We start from the raw sequence: 26,027 nt of genomic DNA on the forward strand, positions 1-26,027 counted from the left end.
CATAGTTGCTTAACGATCTCTAGGCCAAGGATAAGAATGCCATTTCACGCCCCTCACAGACCAGCTATTAGTGGTAGTGAAAAATAATGGGAAACTACATCCAACTTATCTATGGAGACTGTGATATATTTCCTAAGTTACTTTATGTAAGTTCCCCCCCTGAACTTTATGCATGTTCCCTTGCTTCTCAGAACTGGATACAACCCCCAATAAAGAATCATTCCGTACCTAGCGTTCTAGAGTGAGAGTCGTTCCTTTATTTACTTAGCTAAAGAATGAAACATGGTGTCAGAATCGCGCTATCGAACTCGCGCTTTCTCTTAGTTTTTCGGGTTCCCTGATTTACTCTCGTGCTTTCGTTATTGTTTTCATTGTTTTACGAGTAGGCTTTACCTATCGGACCCCCTAGTTTCCCGATCGCTATTCACTATGGCTTCAAATCTCCCTGCGATTAAGCCTTTTGTGGCGGGAAATAACCCTGCTGAATCATGGCGTTACTGGCGTCAAGATTTTGAAGATTACGTCCAAGCTTTGAAATACAGTACTGAAACTGAGGATACCCGCACTGCTTTATTTCGTCATATTTGTGGGGAAGAACTTAAGACACAATACCGATCGTTTACGCTACAACCGATAGCTCCTGCAACGTCGGTAACTCTGAAGCAAATACTAGACGAATTTGATAAACATTTTAAAGATTATCAAAATGAAATTCTAGAGGGCCGGTAGGCCCTTCTAGATAAGAACCCACACCCTCCCGTAATGTTAAAGAAATAATTAACAGATTTTAGGCTTAGCGTCCCATAGAAAAAGCATGGGATTTTTGGTGGTCCACTCCTTCGAATAACTCAGAAACTACTGCGAAGTTAAGGTTCGGAACACTTTTGAATTATCAAACAACTATTGAATGTTGAACTTATGAAGTTTGATTAAGAACAATTAAGTCTAAGTATTTTATTTTAATTAATTTATAAATCATGGTAAAACCGTTACATATATTACACTGTTTGCATAGCATTTTGTTAAGCCTCCATCGGGTTTGTGGCGCATAGGATAACGCGTCTGCCTATGGAGCAGAAGATTGCAGGTTCGAGTCCTGGCAAGCTCGGTGTTTATTTTTACAGATCTTTTATTCAACATAAATTAAATAATCCTATAAATACAATGTTTGTATAATTTTTTTGTTACGAAGTACGGGCTTGTGGCGTAAAGGATAACGCGTTTGCATTCGAGGCAAAACATTGCAGGTTCGAGTCTTGGAAAGCTCGTTGTCTATTTTTGATGAAGAATCTTAGTATATATAAGGGCGAGGGGGAAACCACTTGTGAAATCAGGTGTACAAAATTTTTGAAATCACAATTGAAGTCCATAAATTGTTTTTGAAGTCTCTATAAATCGCAAAGTTTAGTTGAAATCTCGGAAATCTTTGGAAGTCCCTAGAGAATCCCTTGAAGTCATGCGAAGTCCTTGGAAATCGCTTGAAGTCAGTCGAAGTCTCTCGGAAGTCTCTTGAAGTCATACGAAATCCCTTTGAAATCTCTTGAAGTCTCTCTGAAGTCAAGAGAAGTCATACGAAGTCCCTTTGAAATCTCTTGAAGTCTCTTGGAAATCTCTTGAAGTCTCTTGGAAATCTCTTGAAAACTCTCGGAAATCTCTTGAAGTCTCTCGGAAATCTCTTGAAGTCTCTCGGAAATCTCTTGAAGTCTCTCGGAAATCTCTTGAAGTCTCTCAGAAGTCATACGAAGTCCGTTGGAAATCTCTTGAAGTCAAATGAAGTGGTAGAAAAATCCCTTGAAGTCTATTGAAATTCCGTCTTTCATAAGTGGAAATTTCCTTTTCTTCAAATTTTATCTTCAATTGTCTTGATCAGGGCCGGAAATAAGCACAGGACACTGGAATTTTAAAATGTGCCATAGTTTTGTTAAAAACTAAGGGGGTCACTGGACAGTTTGACCAATAAAATTTTGGAAGTTTTGATAGCTTGACTATGGAGATGTGATACTATTTCTGCACACTACAGTGGACAATGTCCTATAAATTTTCCAGTCAAACAGGGGGGGGGGCTGGTCTCTATCCCTCAATTTTCGGCCGTTTTCGGAGGTGCAATGCTACCAGACTCTTGTGCCAGACACTCTTCCCCAGAAATTTTTCGGCTGCTAATCATTCCGTTTTCAAGGAATATTCGTAAAAACGATATATTTTTGTTTGTGGCGAAGTTTAATTGGCTTAATTTAAACTACTATTTAACTAAATTGGGAACCTTCGAAATACAGCATACAAGCAGCCAATTTAAAAATTGTGTCTTCTAGTTCTCTGAACTATGAATTCGAGTATGAATCAGACGATAATCAGTTTCAAAAACCTGAGGGGTCGGACGTTTTGGAAAAAGTGTACGGGATTTCGAAATCCAATTTGATTTCTTCGGATTTCGTTTGATTTCGTCGGATTTTGTTTGATTTCAAAATTCGATAAAATCCAACGGATTTTGCAATTTTTCCCGTGATTTCCTCGGATTTTTTCCATGATTTCGGCAGATTTTGGGATATTTCAATTGATTTCGTTGGATTTTGTGATTTCTTTTGAGTTTGGATTTCGTGAATTTTGTAATGGATTTCGCGATTTCGTTACTGATTTTGTGATTTCTTTGTTGATTTTGTGGTATCTTTACTGATTTTGTAATTTCTCTACTGATTTTGTGATTTCTCTACTGATTTTGTGATTTCTCTACTGATTTTGTGATTTCTCTACTGATTTTGTGATTTCTTTACTGTTTTGTTATTTCTTTATTGATTTCGGATTTTTTATGAGATTTTTTAAGTTGGATTTCGCGGGTAGCGTACGGGATTTCATGAATGACCGACCCCTTGCAAAAACTACTGCCCAAGCGCTCACTGGCGTGATTGAGTTAGCTATGCCACGACAAAAACTTCTTTCCGTAAATAGCGGCCGATCACGTGATCATATGCACCCGCGTGAAACGTCGCAGAATTCTTGAGACATAAGCGACGATCAAATGGATCAGTATACTATCCGGGCTTGTATCTGCGCCATATAATCAAGAAGGAATTTACTATAAGAAGGCCTAAAAGGCGTCCGGTGCGCGCGTGATAGTCGACAATCCCCCCTCATGGGTGGGGGGAGGCTGGAAAAGAAGGCGGGACTTAATATTTTATCTTACTCTATGTTTTCCACCATCTATCTCTTTTACCTTCTCGTTAAGCCTTGGTTTGGTTTTTGGAACTCACGAAATCATAAGTATAGTACACTTGATTCGATTTAGAAACAATTATAGAACGAACGATTTTCACGTAGAGACAAGTATTCAAAATCCATTAAGTTAGGTTCAAAACCTTTAACTAACTTGTTAATGGCAATTAAAAACCATTCCCTAACCGTTTCAGCACCGCTGGCAGCCTCCATTTTCTGCTTACTTTGCTAGACGTTGTCTTTCTCTATTCGGAATACGTCAATCGCGTCTGTATGACCTATTCCCGCGGGATCCAATAGGAAAGCGCAGAGCAATGAGGGACATGAAAGGGGTGGGGCTTACTTGTCCACTAACACCGGCGTAAGAGTAGAAGCGTAAAATCTAGTGACTTAGGCATTCTTATAGTAAATTAATTCTTGATATAATTCTGCATAGATAATTGCTTTCGGTTGCTCTGCACCTTAGTACTTAATAGCGAAGTACATAGATATTTTTTAATTATTACAATTTAATGAAGTCTTGAGAAAAAAATAGAAATCGGCTTTAGTCTATAAATTCTATTGAAGTCACTTGAAGTCTTTAAATTATGTTGAAGTCACTAGAAGTCTTTAAATTATGTTGAAGTCACTAGAAGTCTTTACAAATTCTATTGAAGTCACTTGAAGTCTATAAAATGTAATGAAGTCACTTGAAGTCTCTAAATTATATTGAAGTCACTTGAAGTCTTCATAAATTGTATTGAAGTCACTTGAAGTCTTTATAAATTGTATTGAAGTCACTTGAAGTCTTTATAAATTATATTGAAGTCCCTTGAAGTCTTTATAAATTTTATTGAAGTCATCTGAAATCAAATACAGTTAGTGAAGTCTTTGAAGTCGAATGAAGTCTTTGATAGTTCAATTGAAGTCATTTGAAATCTGAAATCAGGTGTACAAAATTTTCTTAGTGGTTTCCCCCTCGTATAAGGGAAAATTCTTAAATAACAATCTTTCAATGAAATGTGCGCGTGGTTTAGAAATAATTTTTTTTAAATCTATACAAAAACGTCAACTAAACTTAATTGAGTCGCCAACCGCCTTTTTATATGAAATAAGTTACCACCCGCCAATCTATGGTGAATTAATTTACCACCCGCCTACCAATTGTGAATTATTTTACCACTCTCCTGCCAAATGTTTTAAAATTTTAATCTTTCCCATAAAATAATGAGAGGCACTTGGAGTGAGCCAATATGCTCACGAACATCTTACTGGAACATCGAGTTAATGACGTTTGACAAGCATATTATTTTTATAATAGATTAATACAAATTAAGGCTGAAGGAACAGATATTATATAAAAAAGACTTGGTTTGCCCAAGCCTTAAAAACAAAACGATAAGAGTTTTTCCAGTTGTCTGAAGCGCGGATATTATTTTTTTCTATTGAATTTTACAGACAATCCGTATTTTACTACTCTGTAGAATTTAATTCAATCACCTGATTTTACTGCTAATGGATTAGTTTCCGATAAATTAATTGAAAAAAAAATTACTTATCTCAGATTTTTCAAGAACAATTCCATTTTCCTGAAACATTTTATCATGCATTTATTATTTTGAGGAATCTCGTGTAAATTTAATCAAATTGACTCTTTCTTTTTTAATTTCCGAGAATTTTCCTTTCAAAAGGTTTTAAACACATCAAGTTTTCATAATGTTGTCAACTAAATAGCAACTCAACCAACACTTCTAAAATCTTCCCCACAAGTACTGATATACACAGTTCAACAATTGTGAATGTGTTTAAAAGAAGAAACGAACCCCTTTATCAAATATAAGAAAGGTGATAACAGCCCCCTTTTGTATTCGAAAAGACCGCATATAATACATTATTAATGAGAGTATTATTTGAAAATTATAGTACGTTTTCCATTGAAAAGAAAAAATTTCATGATAAAATGTTTCAGGAAAATGGAATTGTTCTTGAAAAATCTGAGATAAGTAATTTTTTTTTTCAATTAATTTATCGGAAACTAATCCATTAGCAGTAAAATCAGGTGATTGAATTAAATTCTACAGAGTAGTAAAATACGGATTGTCTGTAAAATTCAATAGAAAAAAATAATATCCGCGCTTCAGACAACTGGAAAAACTCTTATCGTTTTGTTTTTAAGGCTTGGGCAAACCAAGTCTTTTTTATATAATATATGCTGCTTTCATCTTCTTGGAAATACATCAGAAACAAGGTGAGACTTTTCAAGAATTTTCTACACGCTTGCGACAAGCAATTGTGGACTGTAATTATGGCGCCTTGGAAGATCGCATGCTCCGCGACAAATTAATTCAAGGTTTGAGAGATAACGCTTTACGAGAACGGCTACTCCGTGACCACAGTAGAAAGGCTATAACTCTTCAAGATGTCATAACAGCATGCAAAGCTGCTGAACACTCGCGCGTACACCCAGACGCAATGTGCGAAACCCCCTCCTCCGTAAATGCACTCTCCCGTCGAAAGAACGGGCCACAATTCCACAAGAATGACTCAACTGTTTTGCAACCCGTTTTCGGGGGCAAGAACGCTTCGCATGAAGGGGCAAAGCCAAGAGACTGTAAATTCTGCGGCCGTACTCATGTATTCGGTAGAAATGTCTGTCCCGCCTTTGGACAAATTTGTACTACATGTGGCTTCAAGAATCATTGGGCGAGTCAGTGTAACACGCTGGCTAAGCCTAAATTCAAAAACAAGCTGCCCCTACGTCGGATTCATGAACTAAACACTATAAATGGCCCAAACGAGGAAACAGTGGATGATAAAACGGAAGAAACTCTTTATATTGGTGCTCTCCATGTACCTACTAATTTGAAGGATTTAGAAGCTGACTGGTTTCAAGACATATCTCTCGATGGTACTACAGTACGCTTGAAGGTTGATACTGGTGCACAGGTAAATGTACTACCGGCACGTGAGTTACAGAAATGGCGTCCTCAGCCACAGCTCAGCGTAACCACACAAGATGTACAGACCTACAACGGAACTAACTTGCCGATACTTGGATCCTGCGTATTTCAAGCTCAAATACCTTCCTCCGAAGCTCCGCCCATTCCGCTCCAATTCTTGGTCACGTCCTTGAACACTGTACCAATTTTAGGACTGCATGCTAGTTTGCAACTGCACCTACTCTCCAGAAACAATCCCTCTACACCTCAAGAACGGACCGTTTCTGGTATCATGTCTGTTACTAACTCAACACACGGTGCACGACCCCAGCCGTCGAATGACACGCCTGAGTCTGTCGTGGATGAATTTAAAGATGTTTTTCCTGGGCAAGGTCGCCTAAACCGTCTGGTTAAAATTCATTTAAAGGATGATGCTGTACCACACGTCTCAGCACCCCGCGAAATACCCTTGGCGCTCCATGGGGTAGTTCAAGCCGAACTACAACGGATGCTTGATAGTGGAATAATTACAAAGGTTGAGCGACCCACTGATTGGGTTAGTTCCATCACGGTCGTAGAGAAAAAGGCCAATCCCTTGGATGGTCTAAACATTGACTCTACTACCAAACCAGGGCCAAATGTCCGCCTCTGTCTCGATCCAAGGCCACTTAATAACGCAATCAAAAGACCTCATTATCCGATTCCAAATCCGGATAAACTTCTTACCAATCTCCACGGTTGCTCAATATTTACTTTGCTAGATGCAAAAAACGGATTCTGGCAATTACCTCTGGAGGAAGAGCCGTCTTACTTGACCACATTCGCTACTCCTTGGGGACGGTATCGTTTCCTAGTCCTGCCGTTTGGACTAAATAACGCGCCAGAAGAATTTCAGAGGGCCATGGATGATCTTTTTGAAGATGAGCCTACCATGAATCCCTTTTATGATGACTCTGCCTTGGGCTCAAAAGACAAGGATGAACATTATCAATTATTGAGACGGGTATTTACCATAGCTCGCCGAGCTAATCTCAAGTTTAATGCCGCTAAGCTCCAACTTGCTAAACCTTCTATCAAATACCTCGGCCAAATTCTCACTAAAGATGGCATTACCCCAGATCCATCGAAGGTCCAAGCTATTCTCGAGTACCCACAACCTCAAAGCCCTGAAGACCTACTGCGGTTCCTTGGCATGGTGACCTATCAAGCTAAGTACACTCCTGCTCTATCAGGCAAAACACATGCTTTACGTCAGTTACTGAAAAAGGGCAATGCCTGGGTATGGGACGAAAACATGGATCAAGCTTTCCAAACGCTCAAAACCAGCCTAGCTCACCCTCCATGTTTGAAGCTTTTCGATCCTTTAAAAGCAGTAACTGTCGCTGTCGACGCTAGCAAATTCGGCATCGGCGCAGTTTTGCTGCAAGATGATCAAGCAGTTGCATATGGATCTGCCGCTCTCAACGATACGCAGCAGCGCTACGCGCAGATCGAAAAAGAGCTTTTAGCTGTCATTTTCGGTTTACAACATTTTAACTACTACACATATGGAAGACCTGTAGAAGTCCTAACCGATCATAAGCCGCTACTCGGACTTAGCAACAAACCTTATGATACAATCTCTCCACGACTACAGAGAATGCTCCTCAACTTGCATCGTTACGAAGTTAAATTAACTTATGTTCCTGGCAAGGATTTGGTAATAGCAGATGCTTTGTCCCGTGCGCAACTTCCTAATACCACTTTCGATCTTCCACTTGGAGATACCAAAGATGGACTTTTATGCAGAGGCCAACGATTAGTCGTACCGGAACAATTTAGGCCAGATTTGCTATCGACGCTACACATGGGGCACAGATGCATCGTTGCGACTAAAAGAAAGGCCCGAGAATACGTCTATTGGCCTAACATGAGTCAAGATATCGAAGTCTACCTTTCTCGATGCCACTTGTGTCAAGAACATCAGAGAGCGAATCAACACGAACCTCTTTTAGATCGCCCATTACCATCTCGACCATGGCAGAAAGTCGCCTGCGATTTCTTTGAACTTAATGGTGCACATTACATGCTGATGATTGACTATTTTTCCAAATTCGTAGAATTGCAACTTATGCATGGCACAACCGCTCCTGCCGTTATTAATGCTATGAAAACAATTTTTGCGAGATTTGGTATACCTGAAGAGTTGGTTTCCGATCAAGGACCTCCCTTCACATCCGAAGCCATGAAGGACTTTTTTTCGACTTGGAGTATCACTCATAACGCCTCCTCCCCGCGCTACCCTCGTTCTAATGGAAAAGTCGAGCGTGCTGTCCAGACCTTGAAGAATTCCCTCCGGAAAGCGTTGGAAGACGGTGGCGATCTTCATTCGGTACTACTCGATTATAGAATTACTCCCACCTATGGTATGCAATCGCCAGCTGAACTACTTATGGGTCGGCGTATACGATCTTTCTTACCGACCAGGGTTGGCACGCTGGTATCCAGTCCGGTTTTATCCACCTGGATTAAACCGGTTTAAACCACGATGAAAAATCCAGTGGATTTTTCAAAACATATAATAAAGGAGTACAGCTCAGGCACCATAAAGTGAGATGGAAGGAAACGTTTGACCCACATGTCTTTACCTCTTTATTTCATCGAAATGGTCGATTCCCATATGTTGTGGGTTAGTTTGACGCGCCCTCCTCCCACTGCCTACCTGAAACTCTTGAGACTGAGTTGAATTTTTCGCAACGCTATATTGTTGGGTCGGACCCCGCATTTAGAAAAATCTTTATCAGACCCTGCCCTATTGAAGATCACAAAAAAGCCTACCAGGGCCCGACCCTAGCTGCCCTATTGAAGATCACAAAAAAGCCTACCAGGGCCCGACCCTAGCTGCCCTATTGAAGATCACAAAAAAGCCTACCCGGGCCCGACCCTAGCTGCCCTATTGAAGATCACAAAAAAGCCTACCCGGGCCCGACCCTAGCTGCCCTATTGAAGATCACAAAAAAGCCTACCCGGGCCCGACCCTAGCTGCCCTATTGAAGATCACAAAAAAGCCTACCCGGGCCCGACCCTAGCTGCCCTATTGAAGATCACAAAAAAGCCTACCCGGGCCCGACCCTAGCTGCCCTATTAAAGATCACAAAAAAGCCTACCCGGGCCCGACCCTAGCTGCCCTATTGAAGATCACAAAAAGCCTACCCGGGCCCGACCCTAGCTGCCCTATTGAAGATCACAAAAAAGCCTACCCGGGCCCGACCCTAGCTGCCCTATTGAAGATCACAAAAAACCTACCCGGGCCCAACCCTGCCCTATTGAAGATAATAAAAATGTCTACCCGGGTAGACAGAATGATAACCCTACCCGACCCGACCAGCAAAACAGTAATTTTCTCACCCAACCCGACCTAGGATTTTCCGACCCGATATGGGTCGGGTTGGATAGAAAAATCCTGATTAAATCAGGGGCCCTACTCATCTCTAAAGGAAATGTCTATAGTTTTATCAACTTTTATGTACAATAAAAATGATTCTCAATTAGACGGCCTAGCAGAAGACAACTAGCGCGCTAATGTAAAAAGAAGTGCTAAAATTAAGCACTATAGAGTAGTTTAAAAAAAAGCCAGATAAATCCAATAAAATCCGGTTTAAACCAGCAAAAAACCATACCAGTGGCTTTTTCAAGAAAAATCCGGATTTTTGCCAACCCTGTTACCGACTCATCCGAACATTTTAAAACCCAACTTTCCTACAAAATCAGCAACACAAGCGCTCCACCGTCGACAAGAATCTCAACGGAACTATGCGAACATCGGCACTAAACCACTCCTTCCCTTAACGGAAAATACCCGCGTTTGGTTTCGACGAACTCCGGACGAAAAATGGAAGAAAGGACTAATCATAGCAATTGGTCCAGGACCAAGATCCTATGGTATACAATCGGAAGACGGACGCGTCTACACTAGAAACCGCTTCCATATTCGCCTAGATAAAACAACATCTCGCCTACCACAAGATGAAAGGAAGGTTGAGGATTTTTATCCTCTTGGCGCTCCCGTACAACCAAAACCTCAATTAACAACGTCAAGCTCCTCATTCCCTACCAATACACCAACAGGTACCGCAGCAACCCTCAAACTCTCGATTACGTACTAAGTCAGCTGACAGTAGAATACAAAACGTCACAACCAAGCCAGTACTCACCGCCACATCAATACCAGATGACCTACATCTCCAATCTGATGTCACGGACACTAATCATAACATTGCAGACGCTAACAGAACTCGCGTTGGACGAGTTATCAAGAAACCTGCTCGTTACCTTTAAATACAGACTTACATACATTAAAATAAAACAAAATTCACACTTGTTAATTTCTATAAAAAAAGGGCATGTGATATATTTCCTAAGTTACTTTATGTAAGTTCCCCCCCTGAACTTTATACATGTTCCCTTGCTTCTCAGAACTGGATACAACCCCCAATAAAGAATCATTCCGTTCCTAGCGTTCTAGAGTGAGAGTCGTTCCTTTATTTTCTTAGCTAAAGAATGTAACAGAGACAACAGTGGCACGGTGTCAAGCAGAGGAAATCTCAAGCGTAAAAACCGGCATGTTGGGAGCCACACGGTAGGTCCAAATAAATACTCCTGCCGAACATGCCAACATAGGCGTTATGAGTCCTCAGGGGGATCGAAAACAGCGACCACAATATACTTTACAACCACCACCTGCCTCGCGTAACTAATACCCACACTTGTAATCAACACGTCAATATCAACATCCTCAAATGATAGGACGTCACACAGAATGGAGTGCCACAATTACGAGATGTGAAAAGCCATAGTGTATATAGTTATGGTTATTTGAACCCCAATCATAGCGGTTCTCATAACCGTGGTTATCTAAATACCGTTTTCCCGAAAGCGCAGTTTACCCATTATGGCAGTTTGACACAGCAACTTCAACATTCAAATGCTTAGCTATGGTGTTTTCGATAGCATACCCATTACGATCCTACATTTTCGAGGGGAAATGCCTTGAGTGTGTTAATTTCTTATTGACCTCTTTAATTTGGCACTCATCAAGCAATTCGTGAGGATTAATATTTCATCAGGATTGATTTGGAAGTATTTATAAAACTATGCGGTAAACAGATTTGGCCAAACGTAATTTCAGATATATTATAAATGGTTCAATAATCGATTACTTGTTGGTTATACTTCCACGTTTGACTGTAACTAATAGATTACTTTCTATTCAATATCTCAAAATACATGTTGTGACATAATAATGTAATGTCGTTATCAATGAAAAATAAACTGAAATTTTAAGTACTAACCTTTTTAAAACTCTCAGTCGTGGTCTCCTGAAGTGGTTCAGCGACAGCAAGATAAGTCAGAGCAACAGCAAATTAAATCATCTCTGAGCCGAGATTCTCTCCCTAAATACGCTTCAGGTCTTTCATTCCCTATATCCAATAATATTTTAATAGTACGATACGTGAAATCAGAAGTTGATGACTTCTTATCCTGGGAAGTATTGGACACTAAGGCATTATATAGTATCCATCCCTGCAAGTCAAAATTGCCAATGGCAATCGTAAAAGAGGGTCGAACGTTTCCTCCCCACTAGGAAAACTATCTAATCTACTGAAAAAAATCCCACGCCGAGAGGCTGTGGCACTCAAACTGTGGGGCGTGTTCAAAACTTCTTCAGCGCCAATCGTTGAAAAGCCGTCTGGCTAGAACTCTATGAAAATCCATTACAATCCGTGGGCCTAGGACCCCACACTGGTTTGACGGAATTTCTAGCAGTCTATTAAAACAGCTGTTCTTGTCACCGTTTCTGATTCGTTACCTCAAACCATAGGACACACCTTAAAGTTTCGTTTCTTGCCCACTGCTGGCGCGCAAATCAGCCTGCCAACTCAAAATGAGGGAAACGCCGTAGGTGGCGCGGTGATCGGACCTAATAAGAAGTTGGCTAACAGAGATGGTTCCGGATATGGTTAGAGTCGAATACTTCCCAGGATAAGAAGTCATAAACCTCTGGTGAAATCTAAGGCGGTTGAACGTAAATTGCGTACTGAAGTTTATTTCTACTTTTATCGACTAAAGGGTTTAAGATAGTTAAGCAAGGAGCCGTTTAATACTCGAGATAGTTACAAAAAGGTTTTGCGCAAGTAACAAAGTAGCATTATCGACATTTTAACTCTTACATTTTATCTACTAGAAAGTTTGCGTAGCTCTTAAATTACCAAATGCAAAAATAGTTAAATTAACCCTTTTAGTTAAAAGCTTTTATTGTTATTCGAAAACGACTGAAGTATATTAACACGACGTGACAATTCTTCCTTCACCTCACCAACTCCCTCTGGCTTATTCTTCAAGTCCCTCTTCATCAACTTTTCTTTCATTTTAACCAAGTGAGTGGGCGGAGTTTTCGAGTACCCTCCCCATCATCGATATTACTTACTTCTATGAAGTTTATGATTAATGCAGATTATGTAGTTGTTACAGCCTTGGTTTTGCTAGGCTTTGAAACGGAATCCCTTTTAAGTCAAAACATTTAATCAGATATATTATAGGATCAAATAAAGTGTATAGGAGTTTCGTGTGACGTTTAAATTCCTCTGTTAGAGTTCAAAATTCTGGTCAATTTATTTTTTAAATCTTATCTCATCACGTCTAACTTGCGTGTAGTTTTGACTTGACTACAAAGAAATATCGAGTTTTTCATCATAATTAACTCTGTACGAAAACCATTGTTTCGGTTTATTTACCGTACGTTTCATTCAGACCAAATGTTTATATAAAAAGAATTGAACACTTAGGCAAGACAGTATCTATTGCTTTAGGCCTGTTAAGGTTGGTACTTTGCATCAATAAAAGGCTCTACTAGTTAAAAAGTAACGCTGTTTATTGCCGTCTGTGTTGCATGACAGCTAGTCAGAATAAGTCTGACTTCTTGAAAGAGTGATCTACTATTATACTGGGTGATTCCGAGGCGTACGCGTTCCTTGTAACAGTAGATTCCTTGCAAAATTTGCAGAGCAGTTTTGGTCTAAATCGAACCGTTACAGAGTCACAAGCCCTTAAACTCCGGGCCCATTTTGGCCCTAATATCCTCTTCTGACCACGCATAAAATCTTGGTTTAATAAGACATAGCTTGTTTAATACTTTTGTTACTTTTGAAAAGAAAACGGATTGTAAAGCGATTTTATGTAAACGAATATCAGGTTGTCTGATGAAACTCACGATATCAAACAATGCCTCTCACTAATTTTCTCAAACAAGTTTTGATTTTCACATGCCGTCTAAAGAGGTATTAAACAAGAGGTAAAGAAAAGTTTAAATGAGATGTCATCGGTGATTGCCAAATTAAGAAGTTATTACAAATTCTCATTTTTGCCTCCAAGCCTCCGCTGATAGGCAGCTAGAACTTTCCACTCTCTTCAGAAGAAGCTCAAAAAGAACTCCAGTACGTCAGAATTAAGTCGAGATGCTATTTTGTGAGGATGAAATTAAGAGGCCGAACGTGCAAGATTTATTTTCAATAAAAAACCATAATTTATGGATACATTTATTTTGGTGTAACAAAAAATTCAATTTTAAAAAGGTCTTCAACGTCATATTAAAGAAGTTGGTCAAAATGAGCACCATTAGCGTTGATGCATGCCTGAGCCCGACCCTTGAACACAGTTAAGTATTTCCACTTTGGATCGAATGTTCGCCGCAGCATGTTTAATGCTCTCCCAAAGAACGTCTCTGGTTGTCACGGGTGAAAAATAAACCACAGCTTTCATGGTTCCCACAAGAAAAAACCAGTAGATTTAACTCTACAGAACGCGTCCAGGGTATTGTTCTTTAAGAAAGTAACGAACCGCACAACTGTGTTGCGCGGACGCTCAACTCCATTGTTTCCAATGAATGACTTATATTTTTTACTAGTGAAGCCGGTCGCGATGTCGGAACCTAGCTTCCGCATTATACGGCAACGTGTCATGTATTGACATGGGCATCGTATGACCGTGGTTGATGATGTAGAGTTCGTGACGTCGATTTCCATCCATTTGGAGTGAGCGCCGACTGTGATGAGCAGGTATTAAACCTCAATTGGTCCAGCGAAGTCCATGTGCACATTTTGCCATGGTTCGGATTCTATTGGCCACGGTCAGTATTGTTGCGGTGGCAGAGGCGCGTGTTTCCTGCAAGCCTGGCATGCTCGGATTTCGGTTACCGGATAATGGTCGATGCCGGGCCACCATAACGTTGATCTCGCCACTGCTTTCATGGATGTTTGGCATTGAAAGGTACTGTGAAGCTAGTTCATTATTTTCGGGTACACTTCTTCCGGGACGACGACTTCGTTTTCGGCCAATAAGACCTTGAATCTCATTGAGAGTTCTGTGGCACGATTGTGATAAATCATGATAGAGAGTTGCATATTCTTCCTTGGCCACCCGTCCCGTGCACCCGTACTTGATCACGAGCAAGAATGAGGTCTTCTTCTGTGGCAGATCCCACATCTCTAGTGTCGATGTGGCCTTCTAGACCGGCCCGAAGCAGATCTATTTAGTTCCGTAAAAAGTGGCGGTTCCGTCTCGCGTGTTTAGAGGGGCAGACGGCAGAGAGTGTCTGCGTTGGTACTCGGGGAATATTTTTCTATCAAATAAACAACAAGAGAATCAAACGTTCCATAGTTACTTTACCGATCTCTAGGCCAAGGATAAGAATCCCATTTCGCGCCCCTCACAGACCAGCTATTAGTGGTAGTGAAAAATAATGGGAAACTACATCCAACTTATCTATGGAGACAACAGTGGGACAGTGTCAAGCAGAGGAAACCTCAAGCATAAAAACTGGCATGTTGAAAGCCACACGGCAGGTCCAAATAAATACTCCTGCCGAACATGCCAACATAGACGTTATGAATCCTCAGAGGGATTAAAAACAGCTAGCGACCACAATATACTAAACGACCACCACCTGCCTCGCGTAACTAATACCCACACTTTTAATCAACACGTCAATATCAACATCCTCAAATGATAGGACGTCACACAGAATGGAGTGCACCACAATTACGAGATGTGAAAACGATAGTGTATATAGTTATGGTTATTTGAACCCCTATCATAGCGGTTCTCATAACCGTGGTTATCTAAATACCGTTTTCCCGTTACCCATTACGGCTGTTCCCTACACAGCGGATCCCGTAGGTAGGGGTTTGCAAAGTTTTTTTAAGAAATTAGCTCCATTTTCATATTATTGTAACACCATTTAATGGTATAATCGAAGGTGTTATTTTAATCCATTTAGGTATAATTTGAGCACCTTTTATCGAACGATGTTTTTTGAATACTTTTTTGCACCATGCATTTTCACTAATGGTGTTAATAAAATATCGCACTATTTTCATACCATTTCAACACCTTGTCAAGGTGTACAAGTAGTGCAGAATAAATTTTACAACATTATTTAGGTACCTTAATTTAGAGTGCTTAGCTCCATTTTTACATTATTACCTCTCCGTGTGACGTAGTCCAGGAGAGGTTCTGTAACGGCCGTGTCTGTCTGACTGTCTGTCTGTGTGTCTGTCTGTCCGTTGTTACACCCACGTGACCGCGTTCGCAGTTTGCGTAACGGAGCAAACGTATTCGCCATTTCCGAACTGCTTTCACAGTCACGGAAATGGCTCCTCTACTTGAGTTCTCACACCACCATCTTCTGATCTTTGTCAATCCCACATGAACACCAGTCTGGTACTTTTCTGGCTTCCAACACCATCATCTTCTGTTCTTTGTCAATCCCACATTGACACCAGTCTGCACTTACACTGGCTTCTAATACCACCATCCACTGGTCTTCCGTCTATTCCACATAGACACCAATCTGTATCATTGGCTTCTACTCCATTATCATCGTTTGGTTTTAGGATATACGCGGCGATCAGCTAGGGTTACGAGAAACGTCTAGCCTCCCTAAGGTGGGATCGGCCACCAAAGGTTTTCGCAATTGCGCTTTTTCCTTACTATTATAATGGTATCGAATCGTATATATACCCCAAAATTTGAAGAAAGCGGGCAAGAGGGGTACCCTTCACTTTAAACGTCAATATTAGCAAAGTTTGAGATGATAATAGGTAAACTTTATTTTAAACGATTTAACTATTATTAATGTTAATTATTGAAGATTAAAATAATTAAAAATAATTATATTTATTTAAATATTAAAGATAAACCTCTCGTACAAAGAGAGATTATCACTGCCTCCTGTATCAACCAAGGCCCGTGCATGCGATATATTTCCTTCATTGCCTCCTATATCTACCAAGGCCCGTGCATGCGATATATTTCCTTCATTGCCTCCAGATCTATCAAGGCCCGTGAATTGTGATATATTTCATTCATTGCCTCCTATTTATATAAAGGATGAGGCCAAAAGTGTTTTCATTGGATAATTTTGTTTATATAATCTTCTCGACACGGAGAGGTAATATTTTGGTTTTCCCAACTTGTTTCACCATCTTTTATATGGGTCTTGCGAAGGTGTTATTATATATAAGTTACGCACCTTTTCGAGAATGAGGTTTTTTCAGCCCTTTTTTACACCTTCTATTTAAGCGAATGGTGTTCAAAACACAACTCTATTTTAGCATTATTTCAACACCTTTTATATTGGCCTTGCGAAGGTGTTATTTTATTTAAGCGAATGGTGTTTAAAACATAACTTCATTTTCATATTATTTCAACACCTTTTATATTGGCCTTTCGAAGGTGTTATTTTATATCAATTGCGAACCTTTTCGAGGATGAGGTTTTTTCAGTCCATTTTTACACCTTCTATTTAAGCGAATGGTGTTCAAACCATAACTCTATTTAAGAATTATTTCAACACCCTTTATGTGGGCCTTGCGAAGGTAATATTTTATATCGTTTCGGTATCATTTGTGCGCCTTTTAATGAATGAGGCTTTTTCAACCCATTTTTACACCGTTTATTTAAGCGAAAAGTGTTTAAAAAGATCGCGCTAATTCTGTGCCATTTTTAATGGGGTATTCGATAGGGTTATTTATATCATTAAGGTAACATTTGCAAACCTTTTAAAGAGTTATGTTTTATAAACCCATTTCTACACCATTGGTTTAAGCTAATGGTGTTTTTAAAATATCGCACTATTTTCGTACTATTTCAGCACCTTGTCAAGGTGTACAAATAGTGCACATTGTTTTAACACCATTATGGCACTATTTAGACACCACAATTTTTTACCGTGTACACGCTCAATAATTTGCACAAAAAACGTGGGGCCCGTTGTTTTAGTTAAAAAGTATAAATAAACGTTATCCACACTAACATTTGTGCAAAGTTCAGCCCCACAATATTTTTTATGAAATGGAACATCATTTGCAATAAATTTTGCACAATATTTCCATAAAAAATGAAAACACATTTTGTATGATATTTTTGATGCTCACTGTTATTTAAACAATTGAACGATATTTCGCATTAGAATAACATTAAAGTCTGCGTTTTTGACACCTCATATGTAATGTTTGGACAATAAAATTGTACCCGGTCTATGGACTCAACATCAACAGTTTTATTGTGCCAAAAATATACTCAATATAATTGAAAATATCATGTGGAATTTAATCAATATATTTTTGCAATAAAGTTTTAAGGGTCTTTTTTGGCCATTCAACATAATGTTGGATTTTAATTTGCAAAACAAATGAAAAGTTTTGGAATAATCTATAAGATGATGAATTTTATAGATTTCCCACACAACAGTTCGATTTATTAAAATAAATTGAAAGGAAAAATTTTGCAATTCTGAAACGGCCCGGGGGGCCTTTGATATTTAGCGGGGCCCTGGGCAGCTGCCCGGTCTGCCTTATTATGGACGTTCCGGGCCTGATCGATACGAGAGCCAGTAGCGTCGCTAGGGTTTGAAATTTGGGGGGCTAAATCTAGGCAAACTAGATATTATAAGAACTTAATAAAAAATTGGATAATGGGTTCATTGGAAAATGTGTAGACCTTTAAAACTATCTGTAAATTTGTGTCAACGTCAAATTATTCGTATTTTAAAAATATACAACCCTTTATTGATAAAAACTACGGAACCGATTATGAAGGAATTTCGCTCGTCTTAGGTTTACTTTTAGTTTTGGTTAGCTTTTAGTCCACACTATTGGCGCTCCCTTCGAAAGAACATGAAACATTTTAGTTGTCTCCATCTGTTCTTTTCTTCAAAATTGATATTGAAATTCATCTATGCAGAGATGAAACTTAACAAATCTATCATTATAATTTTTTTTATATTGCTACAGAATTTTAGGTTGCTAACAGCAACTTTTGGTAGGGTTTACGAATTATTTTGGGGGGGGGGGGCTAAGTTTGGAATTTGGGGGGGCTATAGCCCCCCCCCCCCCAAAAATGCCTAGCGACGCCACTGCTGTGTTCGATAGTTTGATCGTCATATTGTAAAAGGGCCGCCGTGAATGCTAGGTACAGTATATTTCACCATGTTGTTGGAAAATTGTGAAAATTGATAGAGATTATAAAGTCGCTTTTAAGGGTGGTAATTCAAGTGCCACCCTTGAACTATGTAGATATTAGTGAGTGGTAACATCATTTTTACTCCGTTCTTAGCCCTCCTTGTTATGTGACATCCATCAGTAAATAACCATTTGAGACTAATATAAAATTAATATGGTTGAAAGAGATTACATGAAGAATTGAACAAGTTTATTGTATTCGATTAAGAATGACAAATTAGAAGAATTTGGCCGACGGAATTTACGTTTCTACATTTTAATTCCTTAAAGAATTACACGAAAAAATTATTTCGATTTCACTTTTCCACAATAAAATAAATGGAAAACAAATTAATTCATAACAAAGGTTTTTCAAAGCTGAAAATCTAAGCATTGAAAATACTATCCAGGGTTGGCACGCTGGTATCCAGTCCGGTTTTATCCACTTGGATTAAACCGGTTTAAACCACGATGAAAAATCCAGTGTATTATTCAAAAAATATAATAATAGAGTACAGCGCAGGCACCATAAAGTGAGATGGAAGGAAACGTTTGACCCACATGTCTTTACCTCTTTATTTCATCGAAATGGACGATTCCCACACATTGTGGGTTAGTTTGACGCGCCCTCCTCCCACTGACCCACCCGAAACTCGTGAGACTGAGTTGAATTTTTCGCAACGCTATATTGTTGGGTCGGACCGCGCATTTAGAAAAATCTTTATTAGACCCTGCCCTATTGAAGATCACAAAAAGCCTACCCGGGCCCGACCCTGCCCTATTGAAGATCACAAAAAAGCCTACCCGGGCCCAACCCTGCCCTATTGAAGATAATAAAAATGTCTACCCGGGTAGAAGGTATGATAACCCTACGCGACCCAACCAGCAAAATATTTTAAGTAATTTTCTCAACCAACCCGACCTAGGATTTTCCGACCCGATATGGGTCGGGTTGGATTGAAAATCAAGAGCCCTACTCATGTCTAAGCGAAATGTCTATAGTTTTATCAACTTTTATGTACAATAGAAATGATTCTCAATAAGACGGCCTAGCAGAAGACAACTAGCGCACTAAATGTAAAAAGAAGTGCTAAAATTAAGCACTAGAGAGTAGTTTAAAAAAAGCCAGATAAATCCAATAAAATCCGGTTTAAACCAGCAAAAAACCATACCAGTGGCTTTTTCAAGAAAAATCCGGATTTTTGCCAACCCTGATACTATCGAATCATATTTTAGTAAAGCAAAAAAGAAATTACACGATAGGTATCAAGTTAACCCTAAGAACAGGTCAGGGGCCTTTTTCAACTTAATATAATGGGACCCATTAATAATTTTCCAAATTAACCGAACATTTTCTAACACCATTCGAACTGATTGATGAAGTTAGTCTATCCAATTTAATATGATTTTGTTGCGAATATTTGGGTTCATCAGGATCTGATTTAAAGTTAGCTTCTTTTGATTGTTCAAATTCTTTGGTAGAGTTATTGATGATATTTGTAGTTTGCATAGAAATAGTTGATCTATTTTCGCTGTGAATAGTGTTGGAGTCTCATAATTCCAATTCCATGTTTGAATGATTTGCTTTTCTATTACATTTAACTTTTGTAGGCAGTTCGAGTGTATTTTTGACACAAATGTTTTTGTGGAAATTTAAATATCCGCGAGTTTTGAAAAGATTGCCGCAAATTCCACATTTGTAAGGAAAATTCGATTTATCATATTTAGTTTTCTGTTGCCATGAGATTGTTTTCGTAGACTTTCGTTTCGTACCAGATTGTGAAGGATGAATCCTGGTAACGTGCTTCTTTAATTCTCGCTTTATTTTGGTTGCGTAGTTAGAAAAAGAACATTTCAACGGACGTTCATCACTGTGCCTCGCGTTGTGCATTGTCAAACACACGCTATGTCGGGTACGGAATCCGCAAATATCGCATTTAAATGATCGCTTGTCACTGTGAGTCACGATGTGTTGTTTTAAATTATTTCGTGTTCGTCCACAGTAATCGCAAATATCGCATTTGAATGGTCGTTCGTCACTGTGAGTCACGACGTGTTTTTTTTAAATTTGCCCTTGTGCGGGAACGGTATTCGCCAATATCGCATTTGAATGTGCGCTCCTCACTGTGAGTCACAACGTGTGTGTTTAAATGTGTCCTTTTGCGAGCACGGTATTCGCAAATATCGCATTTGAATGGGCGCTCGTCACTGTGAGTCAAGACGTGTTTTTTTTAAATTTGCCCTTGTGCGGGAACGGTATTCGCCAATATCGCATTTGAATGTGCGCTCCTCACTGTGAGTCACAACGTGTGTGTTTAAATGTGTCCTTTTGCGAGCACGGTATTCGCAAATATCGCATTTGAATGGGCGCTCGTCACTGTGAGTCAAGACGTGTTTTTTTAAAGTCTTTCGTGTTCGACTACAGTAATCGCAAATTTCGCATTTGAATGGACGCTCGTCACTGTGAGACACGACGTGTTTTTTTAAGTCTGACTTCCTGCGGGCGTGGAATTCGCAAATATCGCATTTGAATGGTCGCTCGTCACTATGAATCAAGACGTGTTGTTTTAAATTCCCTCGTGTTCGACCACAGTAATCGCAAATATCGCATTTGAATGGGCGCTCCTCACTGTGAGTTACGACGTGTTTTTTTAAATCTGACATCGTGCGGCTACGGAATTCGCAAATATCGCATTTGAATGGTCGCTCGTCGATATGAGTCAAGGCGTGTTGTTTTAAACTCCGTAGTGTTCGACCACAGTAATCACAAATATCGCATTTGAATGGGCGCTCCTCACTGTGAGTTACGACTTGTTTTTTTAAATCTGACATCGTGCGGGTACGGAATTCGCAAATATCGCATTTGAATGGTCGCTCGTCGATATGAGTCAAGGCGTGTTGTTTTAAACTCCGTCGTGTTCGACCACAGTAATCGCAAATATCGCATTTGAATGGGCGCTCCTCACTGTGAGTTACGACTTGTTTTTTTAAATCTGACATCGTGCGGGTACGGAATTCGCAAATATCGCATTTGAACGGACGTGTTTCTTTAGACATACCCGTGTTTTAGAACGGTGATCGGAGCTAATGCATTTGAACGTGTTATTCTAGTGTAGAACTATGATTTTAGTATTCATTCTTGAAGATAAAATCGTTACTAGCATTTGCTTAATTGATATCGATTTATGCCCCAATGATTCAGCTTGACTCATTCGGAATGCAAGTTAAGACACTTGACCACGTTTCCTTATTTCTGAATGATGTAGGAATAAACCACATGTGCTTCGATTTCATTGCCCAACTGCGTTGAAGTTCTTGAATTCACTTGATATTTTCAAGAATGTTTTTTTCAATGAAACAGATTTCAATTTCAGGGTTAAACCATCTAAAATAAGTTAAAGAAATTAATAACTGCATGTAAATGCTTATGTAAGCTCTTTTCGGCGAAAGGTTTTCGCTAGCCCTCCCATAACGTAACAATGGATTGAAGTCGAAACAAAGGTTTCTTTGCGAATGGTCACAAGATGGGAGAAGGGTAGTACCGTACTTTGATAGAACAAAAAATATCCAATAGACCCCTTTGAAAGGTAGAAGGTAAAGTAGAGTATGCCAGCCTTGTTTTCTTACGACGGAACATTGATTGTGTATGTGGATCCAAAGACCGCATACCTGTATGTTCGGTCTTATTTCCATATCAAGCATATGACATTCCCCCCCCTAGCTTCTATATTTTTGCTTTAATATTGATTTGAAGTTAGTTTTCCTATATCTAACAACTCTCTCTTTTTGCCAATAGGCATTCTTATACAATTGAAATTGTGAGATTCGTTAAAGAAAATTTTAGTACAGGTTAGGGCCTACTTGTATTAAACAGCATGTGTTAATAGAGCACAATCATGATAGCAAAGCGTAAATGTTATGTTAAACCATACAATAATTACACCTGATTAGAGTGGGATATAGACCGAGTGGGAAAATGTAAAGCACCGTCCATTGACAATAACCACTGGATGTTTTACTTCGAACAGCAACAGGTAGATGTCGAGAAAATCTACTCTTTAGCGCGAAATTTAAAATGCTTAGTTTTAAATCATTGGTGTTGCTATAGATGATGTCATAAGTCTATTATGTAAGGTCCCCATAAGTACGAGTCCCCAATTAGGTCCTATACTACCGGCATTGTACTCGTATTAACATTTTGAAAATTTGGCGGGTACGATAAAAGCGCCATCTATAATTCCTAGGCTGTTGGCTTATACCGGAAGTTAGGATAGGACTTTCAACTTTTTCACCAATTGGGGAATGGCGGCGGGTACCGTTTACATTGCTGTTTATTTAGTAAAATCATGTCACATACTTTAAATATAATGGCGGAGACAAATAAAAGCGGTCATTGTCATCTTTACGTGGAGGATTAAGATGAAAACAAGCTACACTTTCAATTAACTGACTGAAGTAATGGATCTGGCAGTTTTCTTGATAAGACTTTAAATGGCAAGGCTTAACTTCAGATTGAACATCTTTAACGGTGTTAAGAAGATAATCTAATAGTAACACTAGATACTTTTCGTGCAAATTGTTTTCTACTAACCTTGAATACATTCTACCTCTTTATGTGTTAATTAAATGCACCTCTTCATTTAAATACTACTTTAGTTTAGGCTAATACCTCCCAGCTCCATTCCTGGCCGCCGCCATTTTTAAACCTACCTACGAGGCTACGATCAGAGAGAATTTAGAAGGGGAGTGGAAGGTGTTGTTTGCAATGTAGCGCAACGTCGTCTGCTAAACGTTATCCAGGCAGGTCGATTTCCGGTATGATGCGTTTGTAACAGAGAGATTTTAGAACACGTGACCGGAAACTCGCCTACCCCAAAAAGCTCAACGCGACATCTTGTTTGGGCGTCATCACGTTTAATAGAGTCAAAGGGGGGCCTTCCACTCCCCTTCTAAATTCTCTCTGCTACGATTCAATCTTTAAGACTAAGACATGCGCAATACGAAATTCGATTACGTCAGCTCCGCTTTGTGGTACCTCCAGAGTCCGACAGGGGGCGATGAAATTTCCTTACCTGCTTCCTTCATTAGAGGCATTTGCTAATGACTTAAATTGACTTTGTTTCTGACCTATGGGGGCCTTACATAATAGACTTATGATAATGTTAGTTTAAATCTTAATGAAAAGGTGAATATTTAAGTTATATGTATATTTCATACCACGTACACATTGTTTATTACTAAACAATAAAGGATTTACATTCATTATTATTAATCCCTACGTTAGGGAAAATGGTTTAAATTATTGGTAGACCGAGCGATGATGTTTTAATTGGAAAATACCTGCACTTTCGTCTTTGCGAGGTCATGTCTTGTTTTTTTTTTAAAGAAAGACTATCAGTTTTCTAATAGCTACTTTGTTTGAACAGAGAAAATTTTACACATGTGTAAAATTCTCTCCGGTTTGAAGGTACATTTTTTCTTGAATTTCTGCACTTAGTTCCAGGATAAGGATAGTATTCTTAGTTGAGAGCGACCCCTGGAGCCAATTTAGCTACCAAAATTGTAAATAATCACAATAATGAAATAGACTGAATATTTGTTACATTTGATTTTGTTAAAAACGGAACAGCAAATGTTGCTAAGGGAGAATATTGTAACTCAATGCAACCCCAACAAGCCTTGCTCCCGAGGGCCAGTGCCCCCTTGCCCTCCCCCCCCTTAATTCGGCCCTGCCCGCACTTTACAAAGACTTCTCTCCTCATCCTGGAATTAACCTCAATAAATAACAAAAACAACTCTGATGGCAAACAAGCAAGGGATGTTATTAAATCCAAACTTATTATGCATTTCCTTTGTTCATTCTTTTATTCATCTCAGACATAGATAATGTGAATGCATCGGTTGGTTTGGGGGCTTCAAATGAAGAAACTGCATCTGGGAGTTTCTTCATTATTTCAGTCAAAGCAATTTAAGCTAGATTCCCACTCGACCGAAAAAAAACAGGCGGAAATTTTAACTTACGCTGGCGTCCGGCGGTAGACCGTTCACACTACAGCTAGATTCCCACTCGACGGAAAACACGACGGAAACTTAGCAGAAAGGGGTTCGACCGAAAAATCTTTACGTCGAGCCCGACGGAATTTCCGTTCGGTCGGGCGTAAGTTGTGTTCGGCGTTACGTCGGTGTCTCAACCAATGAAATTACCCCACTGTATAAGTCATAAATTTCAAGATCGATTGATAGCCGCCATTTTTTTGTGGTTGACCAAGGCTTATGGGAAACATACCACCAAGAAACAAAAATTAAACTAACAGAAGTAAACAGAGATAAGATGTTAATTAAGCTAGATTCCCACTCGACCGAAAAAACCCGGCGGAAATCACACTGCCAACGGTAGAAATTTTAACTTACACCGGCGTTCGGCGGGAGACCGTTCACACTACGACTGAATTTTGAGTTTGGCGGTAGATATTTTTGGGTCACGTGACAGATTTGAGTTGTTTCCATAACATCTATTTTAAACTCGGAATTGGTATCTTTGTCCCCTTGTCGCTTAGATCGTACAGAAAGGGATATTTTCTAACCTCGTCAGTAAAGTCGTCCTTATCTTACTTTTACTTTTTACTTCCGTTAGTTCATTTTTCTTTCTTGGTGGTATGTTTCCGATAAGCCTTGGTCAACCACAAAAAAAATGGCGGCTATCAATCGATCTCGCGTGTGCGTGCCCTCTTGAAATTTATGACGTTGTCAGTGGGATAATTTCATTGGCTGAGACACCGGCGTAGCGCCGAACACGACCGAAAAAATAGAACACAACTTACGCCCGACTGAACGAAAATTCCGTCGGGCTCGGCGTAAAGATTTTTCGGTCGAACCCCTTTCTGCCGGGTTTCCGTCGTGTTTTCCGTCGAGTCGGAATCTAGCTTTAGGAAGACTTTACTGAGTAGGTTAGAAAATATCCCTTCTTGTTAACAACAGATTACAACAGATAAATAGTCAAACTTTAACTTACATGTTACAATCGTGTCAATATTTATTTCACCAGGATTTACCATATGAATTTGTATCGTTATCCATCACTACTAGACTTCTCCCATTAGCTTAGAAAAGTTGGGGCAAAAATATACTAAAATTAACTTAACATAGTCGCGTATACTGAAATTAACTTAACATAGTCGCGTATACTGAAATTAACTTAACATAGTCGCGTATACTAAAATTAACTTAACATAGTCGCGTATACTAAAATTAACTTAACATAGTCGCGTATACTAAAATTAACTTAACAGAGTCGCGTATACTAAAATTAACTTAACATAGTCGCGTATACTAAAATTAACTTAACATAGTCGCGTATACTAAAATT

General features: G+C 39.3%; 2 protein-coding genes and 1 long non-coding RNA gene across 4 annotated transcripts in view; all 3 read right to left on the minus strand.

The window, feature by feature from the left end:
- The window catches only part of LOC149703697 (uncharacterized), a 40,855-nt gene extending 22,349 nt beyond the window's left edge, over nucleotides 1-18,506 (minus strand). Inside the window, exons 1-2 of the mRNA XM_089866945.1 lie at nucleotides 15,645-18,506; nucleotides 11,456-14,781 (exon numbers count right to left, since the gene is read on the minus strand). The gene's annotated coding sequence lies outside the window, so the exon portion shown is untranslated. The remainder of the gene's footprint in view (nucleotides 1-11,455; nucleotides 14,782-15,644) is intronic.
- Nucleotides 1,309-4,162, minus strand: LOC149703699 (uncharacterized). The gene is made up of 2 exons (XR_016381924.1): nucleotides 3,209-4,162; nucleotides 1,309-3,142 (listed from the first exon to the last, which is right to left on the minus strand). It is a non-coding gene; the product is annotated as an uncharacterized LOC149703699 (long non-coding RNA).
- Nucleotides 18,507-18,908: 402 nt separating the features above from the next.
- LOC149703700 (uncharacterized) lies at nucleotides 18,909-25,773 on the minus strand. 2 transcript variants are annotated; one of them, XM_089866949.1, is made up of 2 exons: nucleotides 25,674-25,773; nucleotides 18,909-22,046 (listed from the first exon to the last, which is right to left on the minus strand). In XM_089866949.1, exon 2 carries the CDS (start codon nucleotides 21,716-21,718, stop codon nucleotides 20,867-20,869), a length of 852 nt encoding a protein of 283 aa, XP_089723075.1. In that variant the 5' UTR covers nucleotides 21,719-22,046; nucleotides 25,674-25,773; the 3' UTR covers nucleotides 18,909-20,866. The 2 variants fall into 2 exon arrangements, with proteins under 2 accessions (XP_089723075.1, XP_089723076.1); XM_089866950.1 differs by lacking the exon at nucleotides 25,674-25,773 and adding an exon at nucleotides 24,683-24,701.
- Nucleotides 25,774-26,027: the final 254 nt, after the last annotated feature.

The sequence above is a fragment of the Phalangium opilio genome, unplaced genomic scaffold (genome assembly GCF_054372755.1).
Source record: "Phalangium opilio isolate 3A_F unplaced genomic scaffold, DU_Popi_V2 ptg000017l_1, whole genome shotgun sequence".
Classification (NCBI taxonomy): domain Eukaryota; kingdom Metazoa; phylum Arthropoda; class Arachnida; order Opiliones; family Phalangiidae; genus Phalangium; species Phalangium opilio.

Excerpts from the sequence above, each read along its gene's own strand:
- LOC149703700 (XM_089866949.1), bottom strand. The coding sequence starts at position 21,718 with ATGTCTAAAGAAACACGTCCGTTCAAATGCGATATTTGCGAATTCCGT.